Consider the following 17,683-nt stretch of genomic DNA (forward strand, 5'->3'; position numbering starts at 1 on the left):
CATGGCAGAATTGTACCTTTGATAACCTACATTGAAAATGAAATCTGATCAGAAATTATAACTTGGGTGGATGAGTCTTGATAATATCGAGGCATTCGCCCCTTTTTGAAACTGACCCTTATTTTATAGAATTCTGTGATGTTGCAGAGGATATCTTTCTAATTTTTGTTTTGTTTCTTCTAAAGACAGATACAACTGTACAGTGCTCGATTAGCAGTGAAGAGATTGAATACTGGTACAAATTGCAACCTCTGGGCACTCTTAATTTTACTACAGTGAAATTTAACTATGTAATCAACTTTGCAGGTACTGTATGTTTTACTTGTAATTGTGGCAACATCTATCCCTTAGTGCTGCCTAATATGCATTTACTGTGTGTTTGTAAGTTTCCCAGTTATTTGTTCCAAGGCACATAACTCCTGTACTAGCTAAGATTCTGCATAGTGATACTATTTGTTGATATTATTGCTTCTCCTTTATTAAACGGTTTTATTTAGAAGAAAATAGAACTAATTTGAAGTTTTGCCAATCTAATACAGTTTAGTTATGATGATGGCTTTAGTGCCTTAAAATTGGCATGCTTTTGTTGATCTATACTACTATTATAAAGAGAGAACTTGCACCTTTTGGCCAGGTAAACTCGGGAACCACAGCGCCAATCTACACACCTGATACATCTATGAAAATGTCAGGGTGTGTAGATGGACATAGGCTATATAAAAAAAAAAGTAAATTAAATTTGTAAACAAAGTAGTCCCCTGAAAGTAGCGCCGGCCAGGACCTAGCGCTGGCCGCGACGCGACGACGTGCGTGATGACGACGTGTTGGAGCGGCGGACATGGAGCTGAGGAGCGTGGGCGCGTCATGGCGAAGAGGAGCGGATCAGCAGCTCAGGTAATGTAAACATTGAAATCAGGGCGGGAGGAGTGGCGGACATGGAGCTGAGGAGCATGGGCGCGTCATGGCGAAGAGGAGCGGAGCGGCAGCTCAGGTAATGTAAACATTGAAATCAGGGCGGGAGGGAGTCGGAGCGGGAGGGAGTCGGAGCGGGAGGAAGCCGGGACGGGAGGAATTCGGGAGGGGAGCGGGTGTGCACAGAGGGGCAGGCGGGAGGAGTGGGGGCGGGAGGCAGTCGGGACGGGAGGGGGTCGGGTCGGGTCGGGACGGAAGGGGGTCGGGGCGGGAGTGAGTGTACTGCCCCCAGCCCCTTTCTGCCCCAGGCAACGCTGGGGCGGGCTGCTAGTCCACTTATAAAAGTGCATAAGTGTTGGGTAATTAAGTGCGTAGCCCGGCACCAAAGCCTCCACTACCAGTCCCCATTGGTATGTTAGCAACCGATTATTTATAATGGAGGGTTAACGTAAATATTTATAGCAATTTCAATATTATTAGGGCATATACTAAGCCATATCAAATAACAGTCCATAAACCCATTATGATCCAGTTAATTTGTGTAATCTTCTTTGTTTATAAATACTTAAGTTCAAGTAGTACAATTTTCCCAAATATGATGTATTCAATCCTACAACCTACACATTTCATGAAAGATTGCTTTCTCAAGGCTATGATCAACATTGCCAACAACTTTATCCAAGAAGTTTCGCATAGCCGCTAGTTCTCACCCTTGAGACCTTATAAGCTCTTTAGCCATGCCTGCACATTAGCCTGGGTGCTGCAACATCTTCTGTTACTTCACATGCCACTGGCCAATGGCCCCACACTGAAGGTTGGGCTTCCGTGCTATTTAATGAACACTGGAAATGCTATTTATGCATAGATAGGGCAAGTCTGCAACCTAAAGGAATTTGAACGATGATTACATTTAATGTTATTCAAATAATGCCTTCACTAACTGCGCCTGTCAGTGATGCAATCAAAACAAACCGATATTGATTAATGGCAGGAGTGGCTTGATGCATGTTACTTGATTTATTTTTACAGCTTCTTTCTGAAATGGGCAAGTAAACGTGGGATGAATTTGTCTTATTGTTTGTTGTATCGACACGCTTACTATAATTTTGCATTGTATTTAATAGTTTATTAATCAGATTTTACCATGTGTAGTGCCATGACGGAACCTAAATGCGCTGCGGCTAGGGTGACTGACTCCGGCATCTGGGGATCACGGTTCGATCCCGGCACCGGTGGCAGATTAGCCCAGCACCATGTGACACTTGCTTAATCTTCCCGACGGCCTCCAGCGCCTAGAAACCCTTACGGGTGATTGTGCACTTTACAAATGTGGATTATATTATATTATCTTTTCTAGGGATATGCACACTGGTGAGAGCACTGACACACACCAGAACAAATTTTCGCACGAAGATGTATGTTGTCTTTTATTTTGCTATCCACGCAATATGAAATTTCTCTCAAAAAGTAGCTCAATCAAAAGGAGCAAAAGGCATCAGGGTGCAGGTGTACTGTGCTGGACATGGTATGATATATATGAGGCAACAGCAATGCCTGTAATTCCTTAAGATAATTTGTTGTATAATTAGTGCCACACTTGAGATATTGTTCAACGCAAGTTGTCAGCCCTAGGCAGTATAGAAACTCAGATGTCCAATGTCAGCCTAGGAAGCAATAGCTGTCTGCCCTGCATAAGGTTAAATTCACTGAGACAGTGCATAAACACCATTGGGGCACCTTTGGAAACCAAGCACTCCAGAGGCACCATCGGAGTATGCACAAACAGGACCTAGCTAGTGGTATAGATGAGGTGCTAGTAGGATGGTGGCAACTGGGCTGACGCTGTGAAGCTCTGAATGACCCTGTAGCCTGGCCAGTGATGAGGGGCTCTGGCTCTGCCCGAATAGCCCTGCAGTCAGTATGGTAAGGCTGGGAAGCAACTCCTGAGGACTAAAAGCTTTAATGGGGCGGTAGTGATGTGGAGGCAGGAGACTCAGCGCCTAAGTGGCACCAGCAAACCTCCAGTGGGGTAGAATGAGCCTTTAGTACTTCTAAATCCCTTCCCTGATTTGCAGTATGCAGGTATGAGCCATCAGCATCTGTAACTGCCCAGTAGGGGCCTTGAGTGGGGCTGGGGATGCAGGAGCAGCAGGACCAGGACACTGGTGGCCTGAATAGCCTTACAGTTGGGATAGGATGAACTTGAAGTATGTGGCAATGCCCCTCCCTGCCCTGCATAGGGCAGGTATGAGGCAGTATCCACTATCACTGCCCTGTAAAGACCTGCATTGGGGCGAGCTGGTGATGCTGAGGCAGCAGTAGGGGGCTGCATATATCCCTGTGCCCTGGACACTGTTCCCCCACCTGGTGTGTAATGTTATAAATCACTGGCCTCTCTCTGCTCATCTGTCAAGGGGTTTCCCTCTGTTAACTCAGCTGCCCCACCCTCTCCTCTGACATGGAAGCTCCTCCCTTCTGCTCCCCGTAATACTGCTGTAGCTCTCTGTGACGTCATGTGCAGTTAACAGGCCTTGCAGTTAGGGACGTGATAAAAAGGAAGGACTAAGAACATCCTTGTCGTCATGTTGGAACTGGAAGCGAAGGAAAGAGGCAGACCATCTGCGGAGGCCTAGTGTTCAGCTGAGGGACGAAGTTTCCTGAGTTAGATTTGATGCTAAATTACTGCGTCAACACCACCAGGTCTCAGCAGAGACTGAGCCCGCAACTACTGCTGTCCTGTTCGTACATGGCGGCTAACGTTGCAGCGATGTCTGCTTTCTAGCTCCATTGCACTGGGTTATTCATCCACAGGCCCAACCGCTTTAAAACAAGTATGTCCTTTCAACATGAACAAATACATTTTTCCAGTGAATGCGGAGTGAACAAGTAACGAAGGGCCTGATTATGATGATGGGTGGGACCGCCACCAACAGCCCTTTGGTGGCAGTCCCACTGCCATCATTATACTGATTACTGCATGCCACATTAGGATGGCGGGCGTAGGGTTGGAGATTGACCACCACGGATCCGACGGGTTCAAGGAGTCTGTTGGAGGACTTGTATCCCTATAAAAGTGGCGTTGCCTCCCATGCACCCCAGTAGAGATTACAGTGTCCCCTCCCGCCGGCCGTTTACCCACCACAAAAAGGCTGGCAGAAAGGGACATTGAGAGCCTAAAGTGGGCCCCTTCATCCTCCCTGGCCCTCCGACATGGCCCCTGGGGGGGCACCTAGGTCGCCCCCAACATATCCCTCCACTATCATAGTGCAGAAATATGCAAGGGGTGCATATTTTGTAATGCGGCGTGTGCTGCAGGCCGCAGCACCTGCCACAATACAATATATACACTTGTCGACCGCATTGAAGGCGGTCTCATCGTGATTCAGGGTGTGGGACCACCAACAGCTTGTCGTGGGGTCTCGTTTCCCACCATGATCCAACCACCATCCTAATCGGGCCCCATGTTACTACCAGACTACCAATCTCATAGATTTCAATTATTCACGCAGGGCATATTTTTATTAGAGGGCATTCCCTGAAGTGGGTACGAATGCCATAATTCACTCCCAGCGAAGAGGTATGCAAATGATGCAGGGGAGATAGGGAGGTGTGGGGTGCAACATTCTGTAATTCTAGGCAAGGCACTTATCTGTCCCCGGCTAAAAAAACTACTCTGTTTACAGAACTCAGAGCCACTGAAAACATGGACCACTTGCCTCAAATGCTCTTAGAGAAAGGGAAAAGTAGTCCCTAAAAAATGCTACAATAGGAAAAATTGAAGGGTACAAGTACTGGTGCGCTGCTCTGTGGGAGTAAACAGTCACCGAAAAGGAGGGACAAATAGGAATGATTAAACACTTGGGAGCAAGGATTTTTAAAGGACACAAAAACAAACGAATGAAAAGCATTGGGCGGGCTGTAAGGCCACAAAGTATATACAAAGTATATACAACAAGTCTTGAAGTTCGACCTAAAAACTGGTAAAAAGCAAAGTTTATCTAATGTGAATTACTTATCTCTTAATAATTATTTTGAGATTTTCAAATCTTATTAAATCATCTTGTAGTTCTTCCCAAATGTAATTGTTTATTGTAATCATCAGCTAATTCCTCCTCTATTTAAATGAAGGGGAAATTGATGACAGAGGCACAAGATGAAATTACATTACATACCAACCCCATTTAATTCTCAGTGTTAACCCTGAGAGCTGTAAATCCTATGCTGTTTCACAGGATAAATTGAAACTTGTATTATCATGCATTTAACCTCACCTTCATGTTATCATCATGTATGTCCTCTTAAATTCGCATTAAGAAAAAGTTGATAGCAGAGGTGAAAGGTAATAGTTACATATGTAGGAAAGTGGATTAAAAGTTGGGGTAGATGGTAGTCCTCCACAAGTAATAATGTCACTATTCTTGTTAGGTCTTAGTACCTGGCATATTAAGGTCTAACATGCCAACTAGTTGGATGTTTCAACTAGCAGCTTGTTCATTACAGTCTGTTTACTGCCTTTACCAAATGTATTCCTGCTTCATTCTTTTGTATTATTTATTACTGAAAAACAGCTTAAATGTGGGTTGCCTTGGTGCCCAAGCTGCTATAAATAGTTGAACATTGATCAGCTAAATCAAAGTGAAACACACTTATTTCATACTCGTGTATGTGATATGAGCTAATGAACTAGTCCAAAGGAATTTACACACTACTTTTAAACAGAAACATCAAGGGGTTTAACCGTCATACTCAAAACATATTACTGCGGGAAGATGCTGGAGCTACAGTAAAAGAAAACAATTAACTTTAAATAGTTGAAATGCATAGTTCAACTCTCTTTTCAACAGGAATGCGAGTGAAATAGTGGCAGCAGAACACAGGACAATCAATATCCTCATCAATGAGCCCTTGACCATTTTGTCAGTCAGGAAAAGAAAATTCGAATTGAAGCGAGCTTAAGGCTGCTGAATGACAAGCTGGCGACAGCAAGTTATAGAACTGACCAAGTAAACAAATATGACAGTTTGAACTATGTGAAAATATCCTGATTAGTTGTAAATGAACTAGCCTTCCTACTGAAAATACTGAATTTCTGTACTTGGATAGAGAACATGCCTAGTTAGCCATGCACTCTCACCTGCGGGTAAACGGGTATTCTGTTGTTTAATTGTAAATGTATCACATTTCTACGAGAGAACTAACATTTATCACATTTCTGATCATCATTCACTTTTCAGAGTGTAGAATATAGACACATCTTAATATGAAAGAAATATTGTTAATATTAGCAAGTTTGGTAGCTCAGAATATTTTAGTTGCAGTTTGCTAGGCCTGCTTCCCCCTCGGGTTCCCTCTTGTCCCAGAGAGAAATACTGGCCATTTGTTCATGTTGTAAGATTCTGAAAGGCCTAGACATGGTACTCAATTGAACTTTCTCTAAAATCATCAGTATTAATTTTTAACATTGCCTTTCTGTTTTATTTCTTTTTAATTAACGGCCACGAATCATTAGAGCAGCTCTAGAACACATTTTAAAGTGTTTTTTTCTTCTTATATTCACTTTTTAAACTAAGTATTGATAAGGGGGAAAATACAAGCTTTTGATGATTTTTCTAATCTTTGCACCTCCCAGTACATTAAAATACTGATCATGCCGGTAACAAAATATAGGGTTTGCACAATGATCCCAATGCCTTTTGGATGCATTACAGTGCTTACACAGGTAAAAAAAAAACGAGGGCAGGGAGAGGAGGTGCATGCATACTCTAGCCTAATCATAAATTGACACAGTTTAAGTTCTAGGCTTCCTGATTTGTGCGTGCGTGCCACTGCATTTTATCAGTGAGGGTTAATCCTAGATAATCAAAAACTGTAACTTTTCCCAGTGGTTTCCCATCTAAGCAGGGATTAGGATGTGTGGAGTTCCCTGTATTAAAAACCACGTATTTGGTCTTTAAAGAGTTTAAATCAAAGCCCCTGCTTTTGTAAAATGACTGGAAAATATCTAGGGCCCGCTGAATTCCCATCGTGGATTTGAATAGACGCAAAGTGTCATCAGCGAACATCAGGGCCAACCTGGGGGCATCTACATTCCTCCAACGAATCAAGTCATCCACAAGACCGTTAATAAATAGACAGAGGAGCATTGGGGCTAAAACACACCCCTGCCTTACCCCTCTGTCTATAACTATAGGATCTGTGAGCTCACCATTTTTCCCATATCTGACTTGTGCATAGTTAAATTCGTGGGGCTGCTTCATCTGATGAGAGGTACGGAGGGACCCCATACTTAAAAAAAATTGACCATTATTTATCCCTGGGGACCAGGTCGAATGCTGATTTTTAGGTCCACAAAGATCAGATAAAGACTGTCGCCCTCCAGAAGCACTGTCTTCAAATAGAAGATTTGCAGCCTTAAAATCTGATCTATTGTGGACATCCTTGCTCAAAAGCCAGCTTGATAAGGACTAAGTATGGAATGCTCCTCCATCCACCTCGCTAATCGATCCAAAAGTACTCTTGCATATATTTTTTGCGAAACATCTATGAGACTAATTGGACGATAGTTAGCGGGGAGAAGTGGGAGCCCTTCTTGTAAATCGGAATAATCTCTGCCCCCAACCAGGTCGTTGGACTTGGCATCCCTTGAAGAAGAGCACTAAATAGGCTCCGGAAGTATGGGGCCCAAATAATAGGTTTGGTCCTAAAAACATCGCCTGGGATCTTGTCTAAGCCTGGCGCTTTTGCGGGAGCCAAACTGTTCAATGCGGCCATTATCTCTTTTAAAGAGATTTCTGGGGCATTGGGGGAAGAATGCTGAAAGCAGGTTGGTGTGCCCATAACGTGGCCTACTTCTTCCTCTCCCCTTGCATATAAAGATTTGAAGTGGGACCTCCATATTTCGGCCCCAGGATTTGGCTGTATTGCCGATTTGCCCTCTTTGCAACCGGTGTTTACTAGGTTCCAAAAGGTTTGCATGTCCCTTGAACATAAAATCCGCCCTCATGCTTTCTCATTTGTCACCCTCCCATTGTTTTTTTGCAGCATTGATTGTGTTTCTATAGGCTATTCGCTTATCTTTTAACATTATTTTTTTGTCCTTTGCTTTGATAGCTAGGATCAGTGATTGCTTAGCCCTTCGACAGTCACCATTATACCAGGAGTGGTCCATAGACACCTTTTGTTTGGATTTTACAACAGGAAAAAAGACGCTTGCCAAGTCACACACTAGGTTTTTGTGGTTTCTACCAATTTCTGCTATAACTGTATTAGCGACTGTTGCATAACTAAATTGATTGGCAACCTCAAGGTATGGAGTGACAATTTTATAAAGGGAGACCAACTTATCCTGGGAATTACAAATGGCCCCCATTTCACTTGCATCCTACAACCGGTAAAGGTTAACCTAGGCCCATTTAAATGAGGTTTACCTACTTGGACACCCTTAGAGCAAGGTGATATGAGCTCTAAGACCAGGGCATTTTGGTTGCTTTCATGTCTAGGTATAACCTTAAAATCGATCTCCCAACATCAAGATTTAGTATCCATCAGGATGTAATCTAAAATGGAAGAACTTCCGGGTCTAATATAAGTGTGGTTTGCTGGGGAATCGGATGTAGTTCGGCCATTACAAGCCCTAAGAGAATGGGTCAATGTGAGAGTGTTTATTTGAAGCACCTAGGGGGTCCAGGCTTGGGTCTGTCGGGCATTCAAATCTGGGATTGAGGTTTGTTGCCAGGGTTAATAGTTGTAAAAACTGGAATCAGCTGCTGGTGGCCCATGGAGGCTTTGGAGGTTTGTGCTATCGATGGAGGTGTGCCTGATGTAATGTGATTAGGGGGGGCCTCTCCATTTTCTCACTAAAGGTAGCTTCTACTCCCTCAGCCCTCCTTGCTATCTGTTCTATTTCCCTTGATTCCGAATTTAATTGCTGTGTTCGTCCTAGTCAGTCAACGGAATCCAAGGGTGCGTATCTATTTGCAAGTGTAAGGTTAAAAAGTGGTTGATTCATATGCCCTTACCTCCTGGTTTAATTTTGCTCATATTGGCGTCTGGGCCATCCTCCACTGAGTGTCCATAGATTATTTACTGGAGCCAGTCTTGGGGGGGGGGTAAAAGTACCCTGATGGAAGGGGCCTAATGTACCCTTTGTACCTGTAATGAGTTCGAATTAGGAGTGACCTGACAGCCTGTGGGTTTCTAAAATTGATCACAATGGTATCACCATCTAAATCTTTTGCTCTTTGGCCCACCCAACTCACCCTGTGCGTGAATAAAATCTCACTCTCATCCTTATAGGAAAAATGAAGTGGTTGAGACAGCCAAAAAATACATTTGTTTTTTTGCTCATAATGCGATTCCCTTTGCCCCTTTTTGAGTTCTGGCACATTTGTTAGAATAATAACATATGGTGTAGAGTCCAGGGGGAGGTTGATGTATGGTAAGTCTGAACTTCCCTCTGCGGACACATTTCGCAGATCTTGCCCCTCTCTAGTTCTGCACTTTGAACCCAAGTTTTGCATACTTGTTCCCGCTTGGGAATCGTCTGCTAGGGATCCTTGCTGTCTACCAGTCTCCCACCTCCACCTTAGTTCCCGGCTTTCCAGGCTAGTGATGCTATTAGTTGGTTTTAGATGTATTTAGGTGAGCCACTACTTCTTCCCTAATGCCCTGGCTTGTGGAGTCGAATTACAGAGGGTTACTAGAGCATGGCCATTTCTGAGATGGGTTTGGTGGGCTAGGGGCTAGGTCTGGTGGTGGGGGTCTTTCTCCCTAGGACCTGCCTTACTAATGAATTCATCTAGTAAGGATGCAAGATTATCTACCTTGGTGGTCAGAGTGGTCAACTCCTCCTTGATTATATTTCTTATTTACAAATGCAGGTCCCTGACCAAATTTGACACCAACTGTGGTTTTTCTGTGCTTTCATTCACATGCCCCCCAGCCCTACATTTCCTGGTACCCCATCTTATGCGGGATCCTTGGCCCCCTTCTTCTGAGTTTTCCCAGCTTTTGCAGCAGTTCTAACATTCCCTCTTTTTCGAGAGTCCAGAGAGGTATCCCCAGTAAGCAAGTCCAGTGTTTGCACGTTGTGTACTATTGCACGTGTTCTAACTTGGGACCTTGGGGGGGGGTCTGGATTGATGACTGGCGGAAAAGATTGCAATTCAGTATTAAAGGTCGGTAAGGCTAAATTTGTTGTAATCGATAAGCCAGTTTAATCTCATTTGAAACCACCCCTATGGCCCTCTGAAGCATCTTGTTGATCGAGGTAGGCTGGTGGCTTGTTGGTGATTGCGTAGATACTGACGCTTTTTTCCCTGAGGAGATAAGTCTCCCCATTTTTGTTGGCCAGCGGGGGCTTCCTTGTGGGTCAGTTTAGATAGCCAATTTGGAGAGGGGACAAGAATTCAGTCACAATATAATATACTAGCAGCCCATCCCGACGTTGTCCGGGAGCAATTAGGCATCAGAGCCCCCGCCTGCACGTAGAAAAAGGGATAGGTTAGGCTCTGGGTGTATTTAAACCTTTTCTTTCAGACCATGTTTTGGGTTTGCATAAGAGCCCACTTTCCACCTCCTGGTCACCTTTTTAGATGCTAGGGCAGCATTCTTTCGACTTCTGTAGACACATCTGCATCATATCCACTCTTGTTAGTTTGCTCACTGACTTTCTGACTGTGCTGAAGGATGATCGTACTGCAAAAGCCGTTATTTGGTTCTCTCTACGCATACCAGCCCTCTCAAGCCTTCTGCCATATCCCTTGCGCTCCAGCTGGCTGTATACATCATACCTGTTCCCTTCCCACGTGGCATCTACTACACCTTGTCACAGCACCCCTTCCCACGCGGCATCTACTACACCTTGTCACAGCACCCATTCCCGTGCGCTCGGTCTTTGTACCTCAATACCTGCTCCCTGGCCGCCTCAGCATCACGTCACTCCGCCCCCTTCCTAGTGCTGTTGCATTGTGACTATCACACAAGTGAGTGACCCCTTTCCTGACCCTCTCTGCTACTCGCCACACGCCTCTCGTTTATCGGGTCTCCCTTTCTTCGCCTCTTGGTTGCTCCAATCACGTCTCACCAGTCCTCCAGTCTCCGCTCTTTGCAATCAATGCTCGGACATCAGCGTACGCCGCTCCTCCCCTCACTCCTGATGTCATGACTCACCTCGCAGCCGGCGCTACTTTCAAGGGACTACTTTTTTTTATGGTAAATTTTTTAATTATGTTTTTTTTTATATAGCCTATGTCCATCTCCTGGACCTTCCCTTTCCAACGCTGTATTGGGTGTTGCGATTGGTGGTGTACTTTTTGAGTTTACCATTGCTCAAAGGACACCGTTCTCTCTTTATAATAGTAGTATAGATTCTGCTTTGGGGGTTTTACAAGGGGCGAAATTAAAACAAATTGTAAAACTCTGTCGTTGAGTAGTTTCTTCTGGCAATATGTGGATCAATTGTACGATGGGGACACCCACCTTATAGAGCAGCTCCTACACGAGTCCCGAAACGGCAGGATGATCTTACTACAAGACCAAAGGAAATGGCCCAGCCCAGTCTCCTTCGGGCTCTGACGGGTGCCCGTGCGCCGCCCGCGCTGCGGGAGGCACTCTGTGCTTTTGTAGCGCCTCCGGGCACTAGTGCAACGTCAGCGTCCAGGCTGCTGGGCGCTGTAGTTCTCCTAGCCGTTCACGTCAGGGTTGGTGGCGTGGAGTAACAGCAATTCCATTTATCATGACATTGGTGTCCATCATCTACCATGCCTTTCTTCATTTTGGTCTAAAATGCCTTCAAGGTAAAGTTCTGTATTACTGCACTCCACTCTTGCTTCGTTCTTCCCAGGTACATCTCAATAATCATAGGGTACTGTCACTATTCGAAATGAGTATTAGGGACATCTTTACTGCTTAAAGTGTGATGCTTAAAGATCACTTCACTGAACTGATCAACCTTCCTGCCTGATTGTATAACTATTTAAGTCTCCACCTAGAGGAAAATAATGTTAAAATGTTTTTTTTGTTGGGCTTAAATAATGCATTTGTCTTCATACGCTTGTATTTTCTAAACAGAGATGAAACAAACTAACGTGACGACTGGAAAATCGCGTCCAGTAAAACGAGCACCGTTTTCTATTAATGCATTCAGGTAAGTGCAAGGAAAGCTATGCAGTTTTAGTGCATCGCTGATAGGATACCTGCAAATGTGTTTTTTGTTCCAGTAATCTAATCACCACACACTGGCTCAGTTGCTCTGATACTCCATCCTCAATAGCTAAGAAGTGGATAGAGACATGGTGTTGAGCTGGTGTCTAGCAGATATTGGGATAGAAATTACTAGAGAGACTTTGGACCATTTCTTGCAACCCAGTAATAGATTACTCCTAATCGAGAGTTGGAAAGCCGTATTGGATGCAGGCTAAATTGAAATCTAGAAGCTTTAATACATTTTTGTATAAACTAATATTCCCGGTATCAGAAATTAACTCTGAATAGTTGCATGAATTTGATTGTAAAGTGTTCATGAGCCTTCTTATAAGGTTGTCGTTTTTTAACATCACTAACACCACCTCTTTTGTAGAGTAGTTTTGTTGCTCCTTTAATTTTAATACTTTTAACTGCCATGCTTATGAAATCTAGAGGAACTCTTAGATTAAAAGTCTAGATAATCATTCTAGAACACCATTTTTCTAAATATTTAACTGAGTAGTGCAGCTGTTTAATAATTTGAGTTCCTTTGCTGTTGCATACACTTTCACCTCACTTTCATTTTTTATGCTATACAGTAGAATGTCATATTTCATGGTTACATTAGCATATTATTGACTTTGCCATTTACATTCAAAGAATTAAAGCATTTGTGTCCTTGGTCTTGCCTCACATCAACAGAGCAAATGGATTATTTTGTTTGCCTCACTGTTTATTTCCTTGCTTGCCTTTAATGTCTTGAAATAGACTGTTTTAAACCTATTATTTATTTTTAAAAGAGGTCGTATCCCAGCAACGTAGCACAATTTACAGTGGTTGAGGGGGAAGTGCTGAGCCAACTTTAAATGTTTTGCATTGTTCATTAGTTTTAGTATCTCAAAAGATCCTACTCGTGTTTCAAAATTGGATCTGATGGTTCCTGGTAGACCTGCGTCCTTCTGTTAATTCTCAAATAATATCAAACCCACTTTGATGGTTGCTCTGTTTTCTGGCCATGGCTTTGGAACTCTCTGCCTTTACAGCCCAGCTACTTGGAGAACCAGATACTCTTTTGAAAGTAGCTACAGACCAAGCAGTTGAGCAACTATTTCAAGCTGCTCCTCTAATGTTTGCTAGTGAAACATTCAGCGAGAGCCAAGAGGCCACTTGGGGTTGAAAGAGCACTTCAGAAAAAACAAATGTACACATACAAACTGCTTTTGGGAGGAGCAAATACCTTAATTTTAAATTATTTGAAGGTAATGCTTGATTAAAAACCCTAGAAGGAGAAAATGTATCATTTCCGATAATAGCTTTTAACTATAATTCTGAGAAGTTATTTGCTGGTGTGTATGTGATTGTCATGATATCAGTTATGTTGCCTTATAAGGGACCAGATCCCTTTTAGCAGAGGAAGTGGAAATAATACATGCTACAGAAATTAGCAGCTCGAAATGCCTGTTTATCTCTTTCCTTCATCAGATTTGTTTTTTCTAATTGTCTAAAGCATATTTCTAATTCTTTCTATTTTGTTTTCTTTACTGAAGTTACGTCTGTGGAAATGAGTCAATTCCTATACCTTCCCACTGGGAAAATGTAACTAAAGAAGAACCTTCCCAAGTAAGAATCTGCATGGCTTGCATTTCTGTACTTGACTTTGACTCGTGGTTTCCAGTTGGCTAAAAAAAACCTTGTCTCTCTTGTTTGCTTTTTGCTTATAAGTGAGGTTTACCAATGCTTTTTGAATAGCAGTAATTTGTTGGAATTAGATCCTCACCGGGTTCATATGTCTTGTTTGGGAATTCATCAACTGGGGAATGTTATTTTATTTATTTATTTATTTTGAATGTTTGTATATTGCGAACAAGACCCTTGCGGGTATCGGAGCGCTTTACAGGGCAAATATAGGTGATAGACATAAACATAAAAATACAATGACTTATGTGAATAAAGTGGTGGTTACTATTACAGACTGACACATATCTACAAGATTGTATAAAATAGTTCAGGTGAATTTGGATAAGCGAATCAATTTCACTTTGTTTTTTGAAAATGCTGCGGATGGGTTCAGTCTCGTTGGGTGCAAGGCGTTCAAAATTCTGGGAGCCATCCCTGAGAAGGTACGGTTATAAGTTTTCTTCTTGGAAAACTGTTGTGGTTTCAGTAGAATATTATCGGAGCACCTAGTAGTTCAGTTACCACCCGATAGTACTAGTTTCTCCGCTAGGTATCTCGGGGTTTTGTGATGCAATGCCTTGTGTCATATACAGGCGATTTTCAAATGGATTCTGGTCTCAAAAGGTAGCCAGTTGAGGGCACGAAGGTCAGGGCAAATGTGACCGTTTCTTTTGGAGCCTGTGATGAGTCTAGCGGCTGCATTGATTGAGGCTCTTAGAGGGGCGGTCGTTGATCTGGGAAGGCCGCAGAGAGCGATACGCCCATAGTCCACTCTAGGGATTACTAAAGTCTGAACTGCCTGTTTGAAGTCATTTGCTGGTATGAAGGGTTTCAGTCTTCTCAGGGTGTTCATCTGAAAATGTGCTCCTTTAGTTGCAGCGCTGATGTGATTCTTTTTTTTCTTTTTTTTTTTTTTGTGATTCTGCATATTTGGCTTATTATCCAGAGTTATTCCTAGTGTTTTTGCCAAATCAATAGTGAGAGGTCGAGTGCTGTTAAGTGCTTCATCCACTCACGGATAATGGTTGTTTGGCTTTGGGGAGCGATTAAGAGGAATTTTGTTTTGAGGGGTGTTCGTTTCAAGTGTTTTTTTTGCCAGCCAGGTCTGTGTTTTTTGGAGCATTGAATTAAGGGACTTGATGTCTTCAAGTGAGTGGACCTTAATGTAGAGTTGTGTGTTGTCTGCGTACATGTTATAATGGATATTTAAGGAGTCGAGAAGCTCGGTGAGTGGTTCCATAAACAAATTGAAGAGTGTCGGGGAGAGGGAGGATCTTTGGGGTACTCCCAAAGTGACTGATCTTGAATCTTTGTGTTCTGTTTTGAATGAAGGAAGTGAACCAGTTTAGAACCATTCCAGATAGTCCTATTCTATGTTTCAAGAGGTCTAGTAAGATGACTGTGTCGAAGGCTGAGGATAAGTCAAGCAGGATTACCAAACAGGCTTTGTTTTGATCCAGTATTTTAATGGGTCATCTATTATGTGGGCCATGGCTGATTCGGTATTGTGGCCTGAGCGAAAACCTGATTGGAATTGGAATTGTCTTTATGTTTTCTGTCTTTGTTGTGAAAAAGGAAGCAAATTCCTCGCAATTGGGGAGTGTTTCTGAATTAACTTGGGAGGTGTTGGAGACACCCTGAGATTGAGATTTGATTATTTCGAATAATCTTTTGTGTCGATTCTTGGCTTGGTCTGATTGTTTGGAGATGAAGTCAGCTTTTGATTGTCAATTCTTCTTGTATTAGGAATTTATTGTGCTTGTTAGTAATTTGAGGTGGGCCATGGATGCATTGTCTTTCAATTGCTCTTAGTGATTTTCTGTCTTCTTTTGTCTTCCATCATACCAGGGGTTTGAGTATTTTGCAGTGACTCTTTTCAGTTGTAGGGGAGCTAGGTTGTCTAGTACCGTGTTCATAGAGTGGAAGTAATGATTGGTCAGTTCATGAACATCATTTAATCCAACCAGTGGGGGCGTGAAGATAGGACTAGCGGTTGCGAGGGAGGCAGGATTGATGTTTTCTAGGTTCCACTTCCAGATTTTCGTTCTCGTGGCTTGGACAGAGAGTAGCTTAACTGCTTAATTGATATGGAAAGTGATGATGTGATGGTCAGACCAGCCTCATTGGAGGATCGATTCCAACTGGGTGGAGTCCGCTTTGGAAATTACTAGATCGAGGGTTGAGCCTTTTTCATGGGTGGGGCTGTCACAGATTTGGGAGAAGTTAATGTCGGATAGGAAAGCTTTGAGGCTATTGACCCCTGGGTCATCAGGGTCATTCCAGTGGAGGTTGAAGTCCCCCATGAAAATCTGACTGTTCTGCTGTCAGACATTTGTGGCTAGGATGGCCATTACGTGTTCAACGAAGGTGAGGTTATTACCTGGAGGATGGTAGAATGAATGTAGTGGGCATATTGGCTTGTTATTATTAGTGATGTCTAAGCATAGATATTCGCAGGAAGAGCGCACCGGGGAGTTGGGGCGGTTCAATGAGATATTGTTCCTCTGTATGCAGGCAATGCCACCACCTGGCCTATCACATCGATCCAGTTGTGTAATGTAATAGTTTGGGGGAACTAGTATGTCTATGATGGAAGTAGTGGAGAAAAGGACCATCATCAGAAGCAGTCTTGCACACCTTACCCAGTAGGCTTAAGGCACCCAATTAGGAAATATCCATCACTCCTTATGTGTATGTCCTCCCCTGTTCTATGCCTCCCAACCCCCACTTGAAATGGTGTTCTGTGTGTACACATTTGTAAAGTACCCCTTCGTTGGAAAGCACCAAGCGATAGTACTTATCCACCTCCGCTATTGGATAACCATTTCACCCTGCCAAGATTTTGAAGGTGTGTTTTACCTCAGTACCTCTCCAAACAAGCTAGTGTCACTGAGACTAATCAGCCTCCACTGGCAAAATCCCCTCCACAAAAATTACTAGAACCATGCAAAACCCATTTCTCAAGGATTCTGATATCAAAATGCTGATTTTAGGGATTTCTTTAGACCAAAGCTGGGTTGTTTGGTCCCTGCTCTAATACCCCAAAGGCAACACATGTGGTAGGGGAGTGAAGTAATTTATCAGTCACCTGTACGCATCTCTATACTATCTCCAGAGGGACAATGCCAAAGTGGAAAAATAATGTACCCTTACAATCTACTAAACCTTTGGTACCTAGCCCTAATACCTTTGGGGTAACCTCCCCAAATGTATCTTAACATTTAGAATCCATTAACTCTTGACAGCACTAAACGCGATGTTCACAGATTTTGAGCTGACATTTGCCGTAGTCTGTGCGACAGCGGACCACAGGAGAACATTTTTGTCTTTCTGCAGAGACCGTGCTGTATGTATATATATGTATATGTGTATATATATATATATATACGTAATTATTTGTCTCGAGGTTTAGAAACATTGACAGTATTTTTTCTGTTTCTATTACCATGTGATGGCACATTGCACTTTAAAAGGGTGATCAGCCCTCGTGACGTTGTCATGTGATCAAGGCTATCTCTAGCCGAAACGCGTCATGGCGGACTGGTGCTGGGCTTAATACTAAAATAAAAATATTTGCACCAACTACGGGTCTTGCTGGTTCCTGTTGTCCACTGTTCAGCTGAATGCTGTCTGTTGCTTAAAGGAGCGCCACGTACCTCATATATATATATATATATATATATATATATATATATATATATATATATATATATATATATATATATATATATATATATGTGTGTATATGTATATATATGTGTGTGTATATATATATATATATATATATATATATATATATATATATATATATATATATAGAACTGGGGTATAGTACTCACTGACCCGGTTCTGAAAATGAGTTTGCCATCTAGCCCCACTATAACATTCAGCAGAGGGAGAAACATGGGAG

General features: G+C 42.8%; 1 protein-coding gene across 4 annotated transcripts in view; it reads left to right on the forward strand.

The window, feature by feature from the left end:
- Window positions 1-17,683, forward strand: part of PARP11 (poly(ADP-ribose) polymerase family member 11) — a 123,661-nt gene that overhangs the window by 16,778 nt on the left and 89,200 nt on the right. For 2 of the 4 annotated variants that reach the window (XM_086921441.1, XM_086921449.1), the window contains exons 4-6: window positions 186-306; window positions 11,983-12,058; window positions 13,644-13,716. In XM_086921441.1, coding sequence (XP_086777567.1) covers window positions 186-306; window positions 11,983-12,058; window positions 13,644-13,716 — 270 coding nt within the window. The remainder of the gene's footprint in view (window positions 1-185; window positions 307-11,982; window positions 12,059-13,643; window positions 13,717-17,683) is intronic. The other 2 variants (XM_086921467.1, XM_086921458.1) reach the window with 1 other exon arrangement.

This window comes from Lissotriton vulgaris, chromosome 1_1 (genome assembly GCF_964263255.1).
Source record: "Lissotriton vulgaris chromosome 1_1, aLisVul1.2, whole genome shotgun sequence".
NCBI classification, from domain to species: domain Eukaryota; kingdom Metazoa; phylum Chordata; class Amphibia; order Caudata; family Salamandridae; genus Lissotriton; species Lissotriton vulgaris.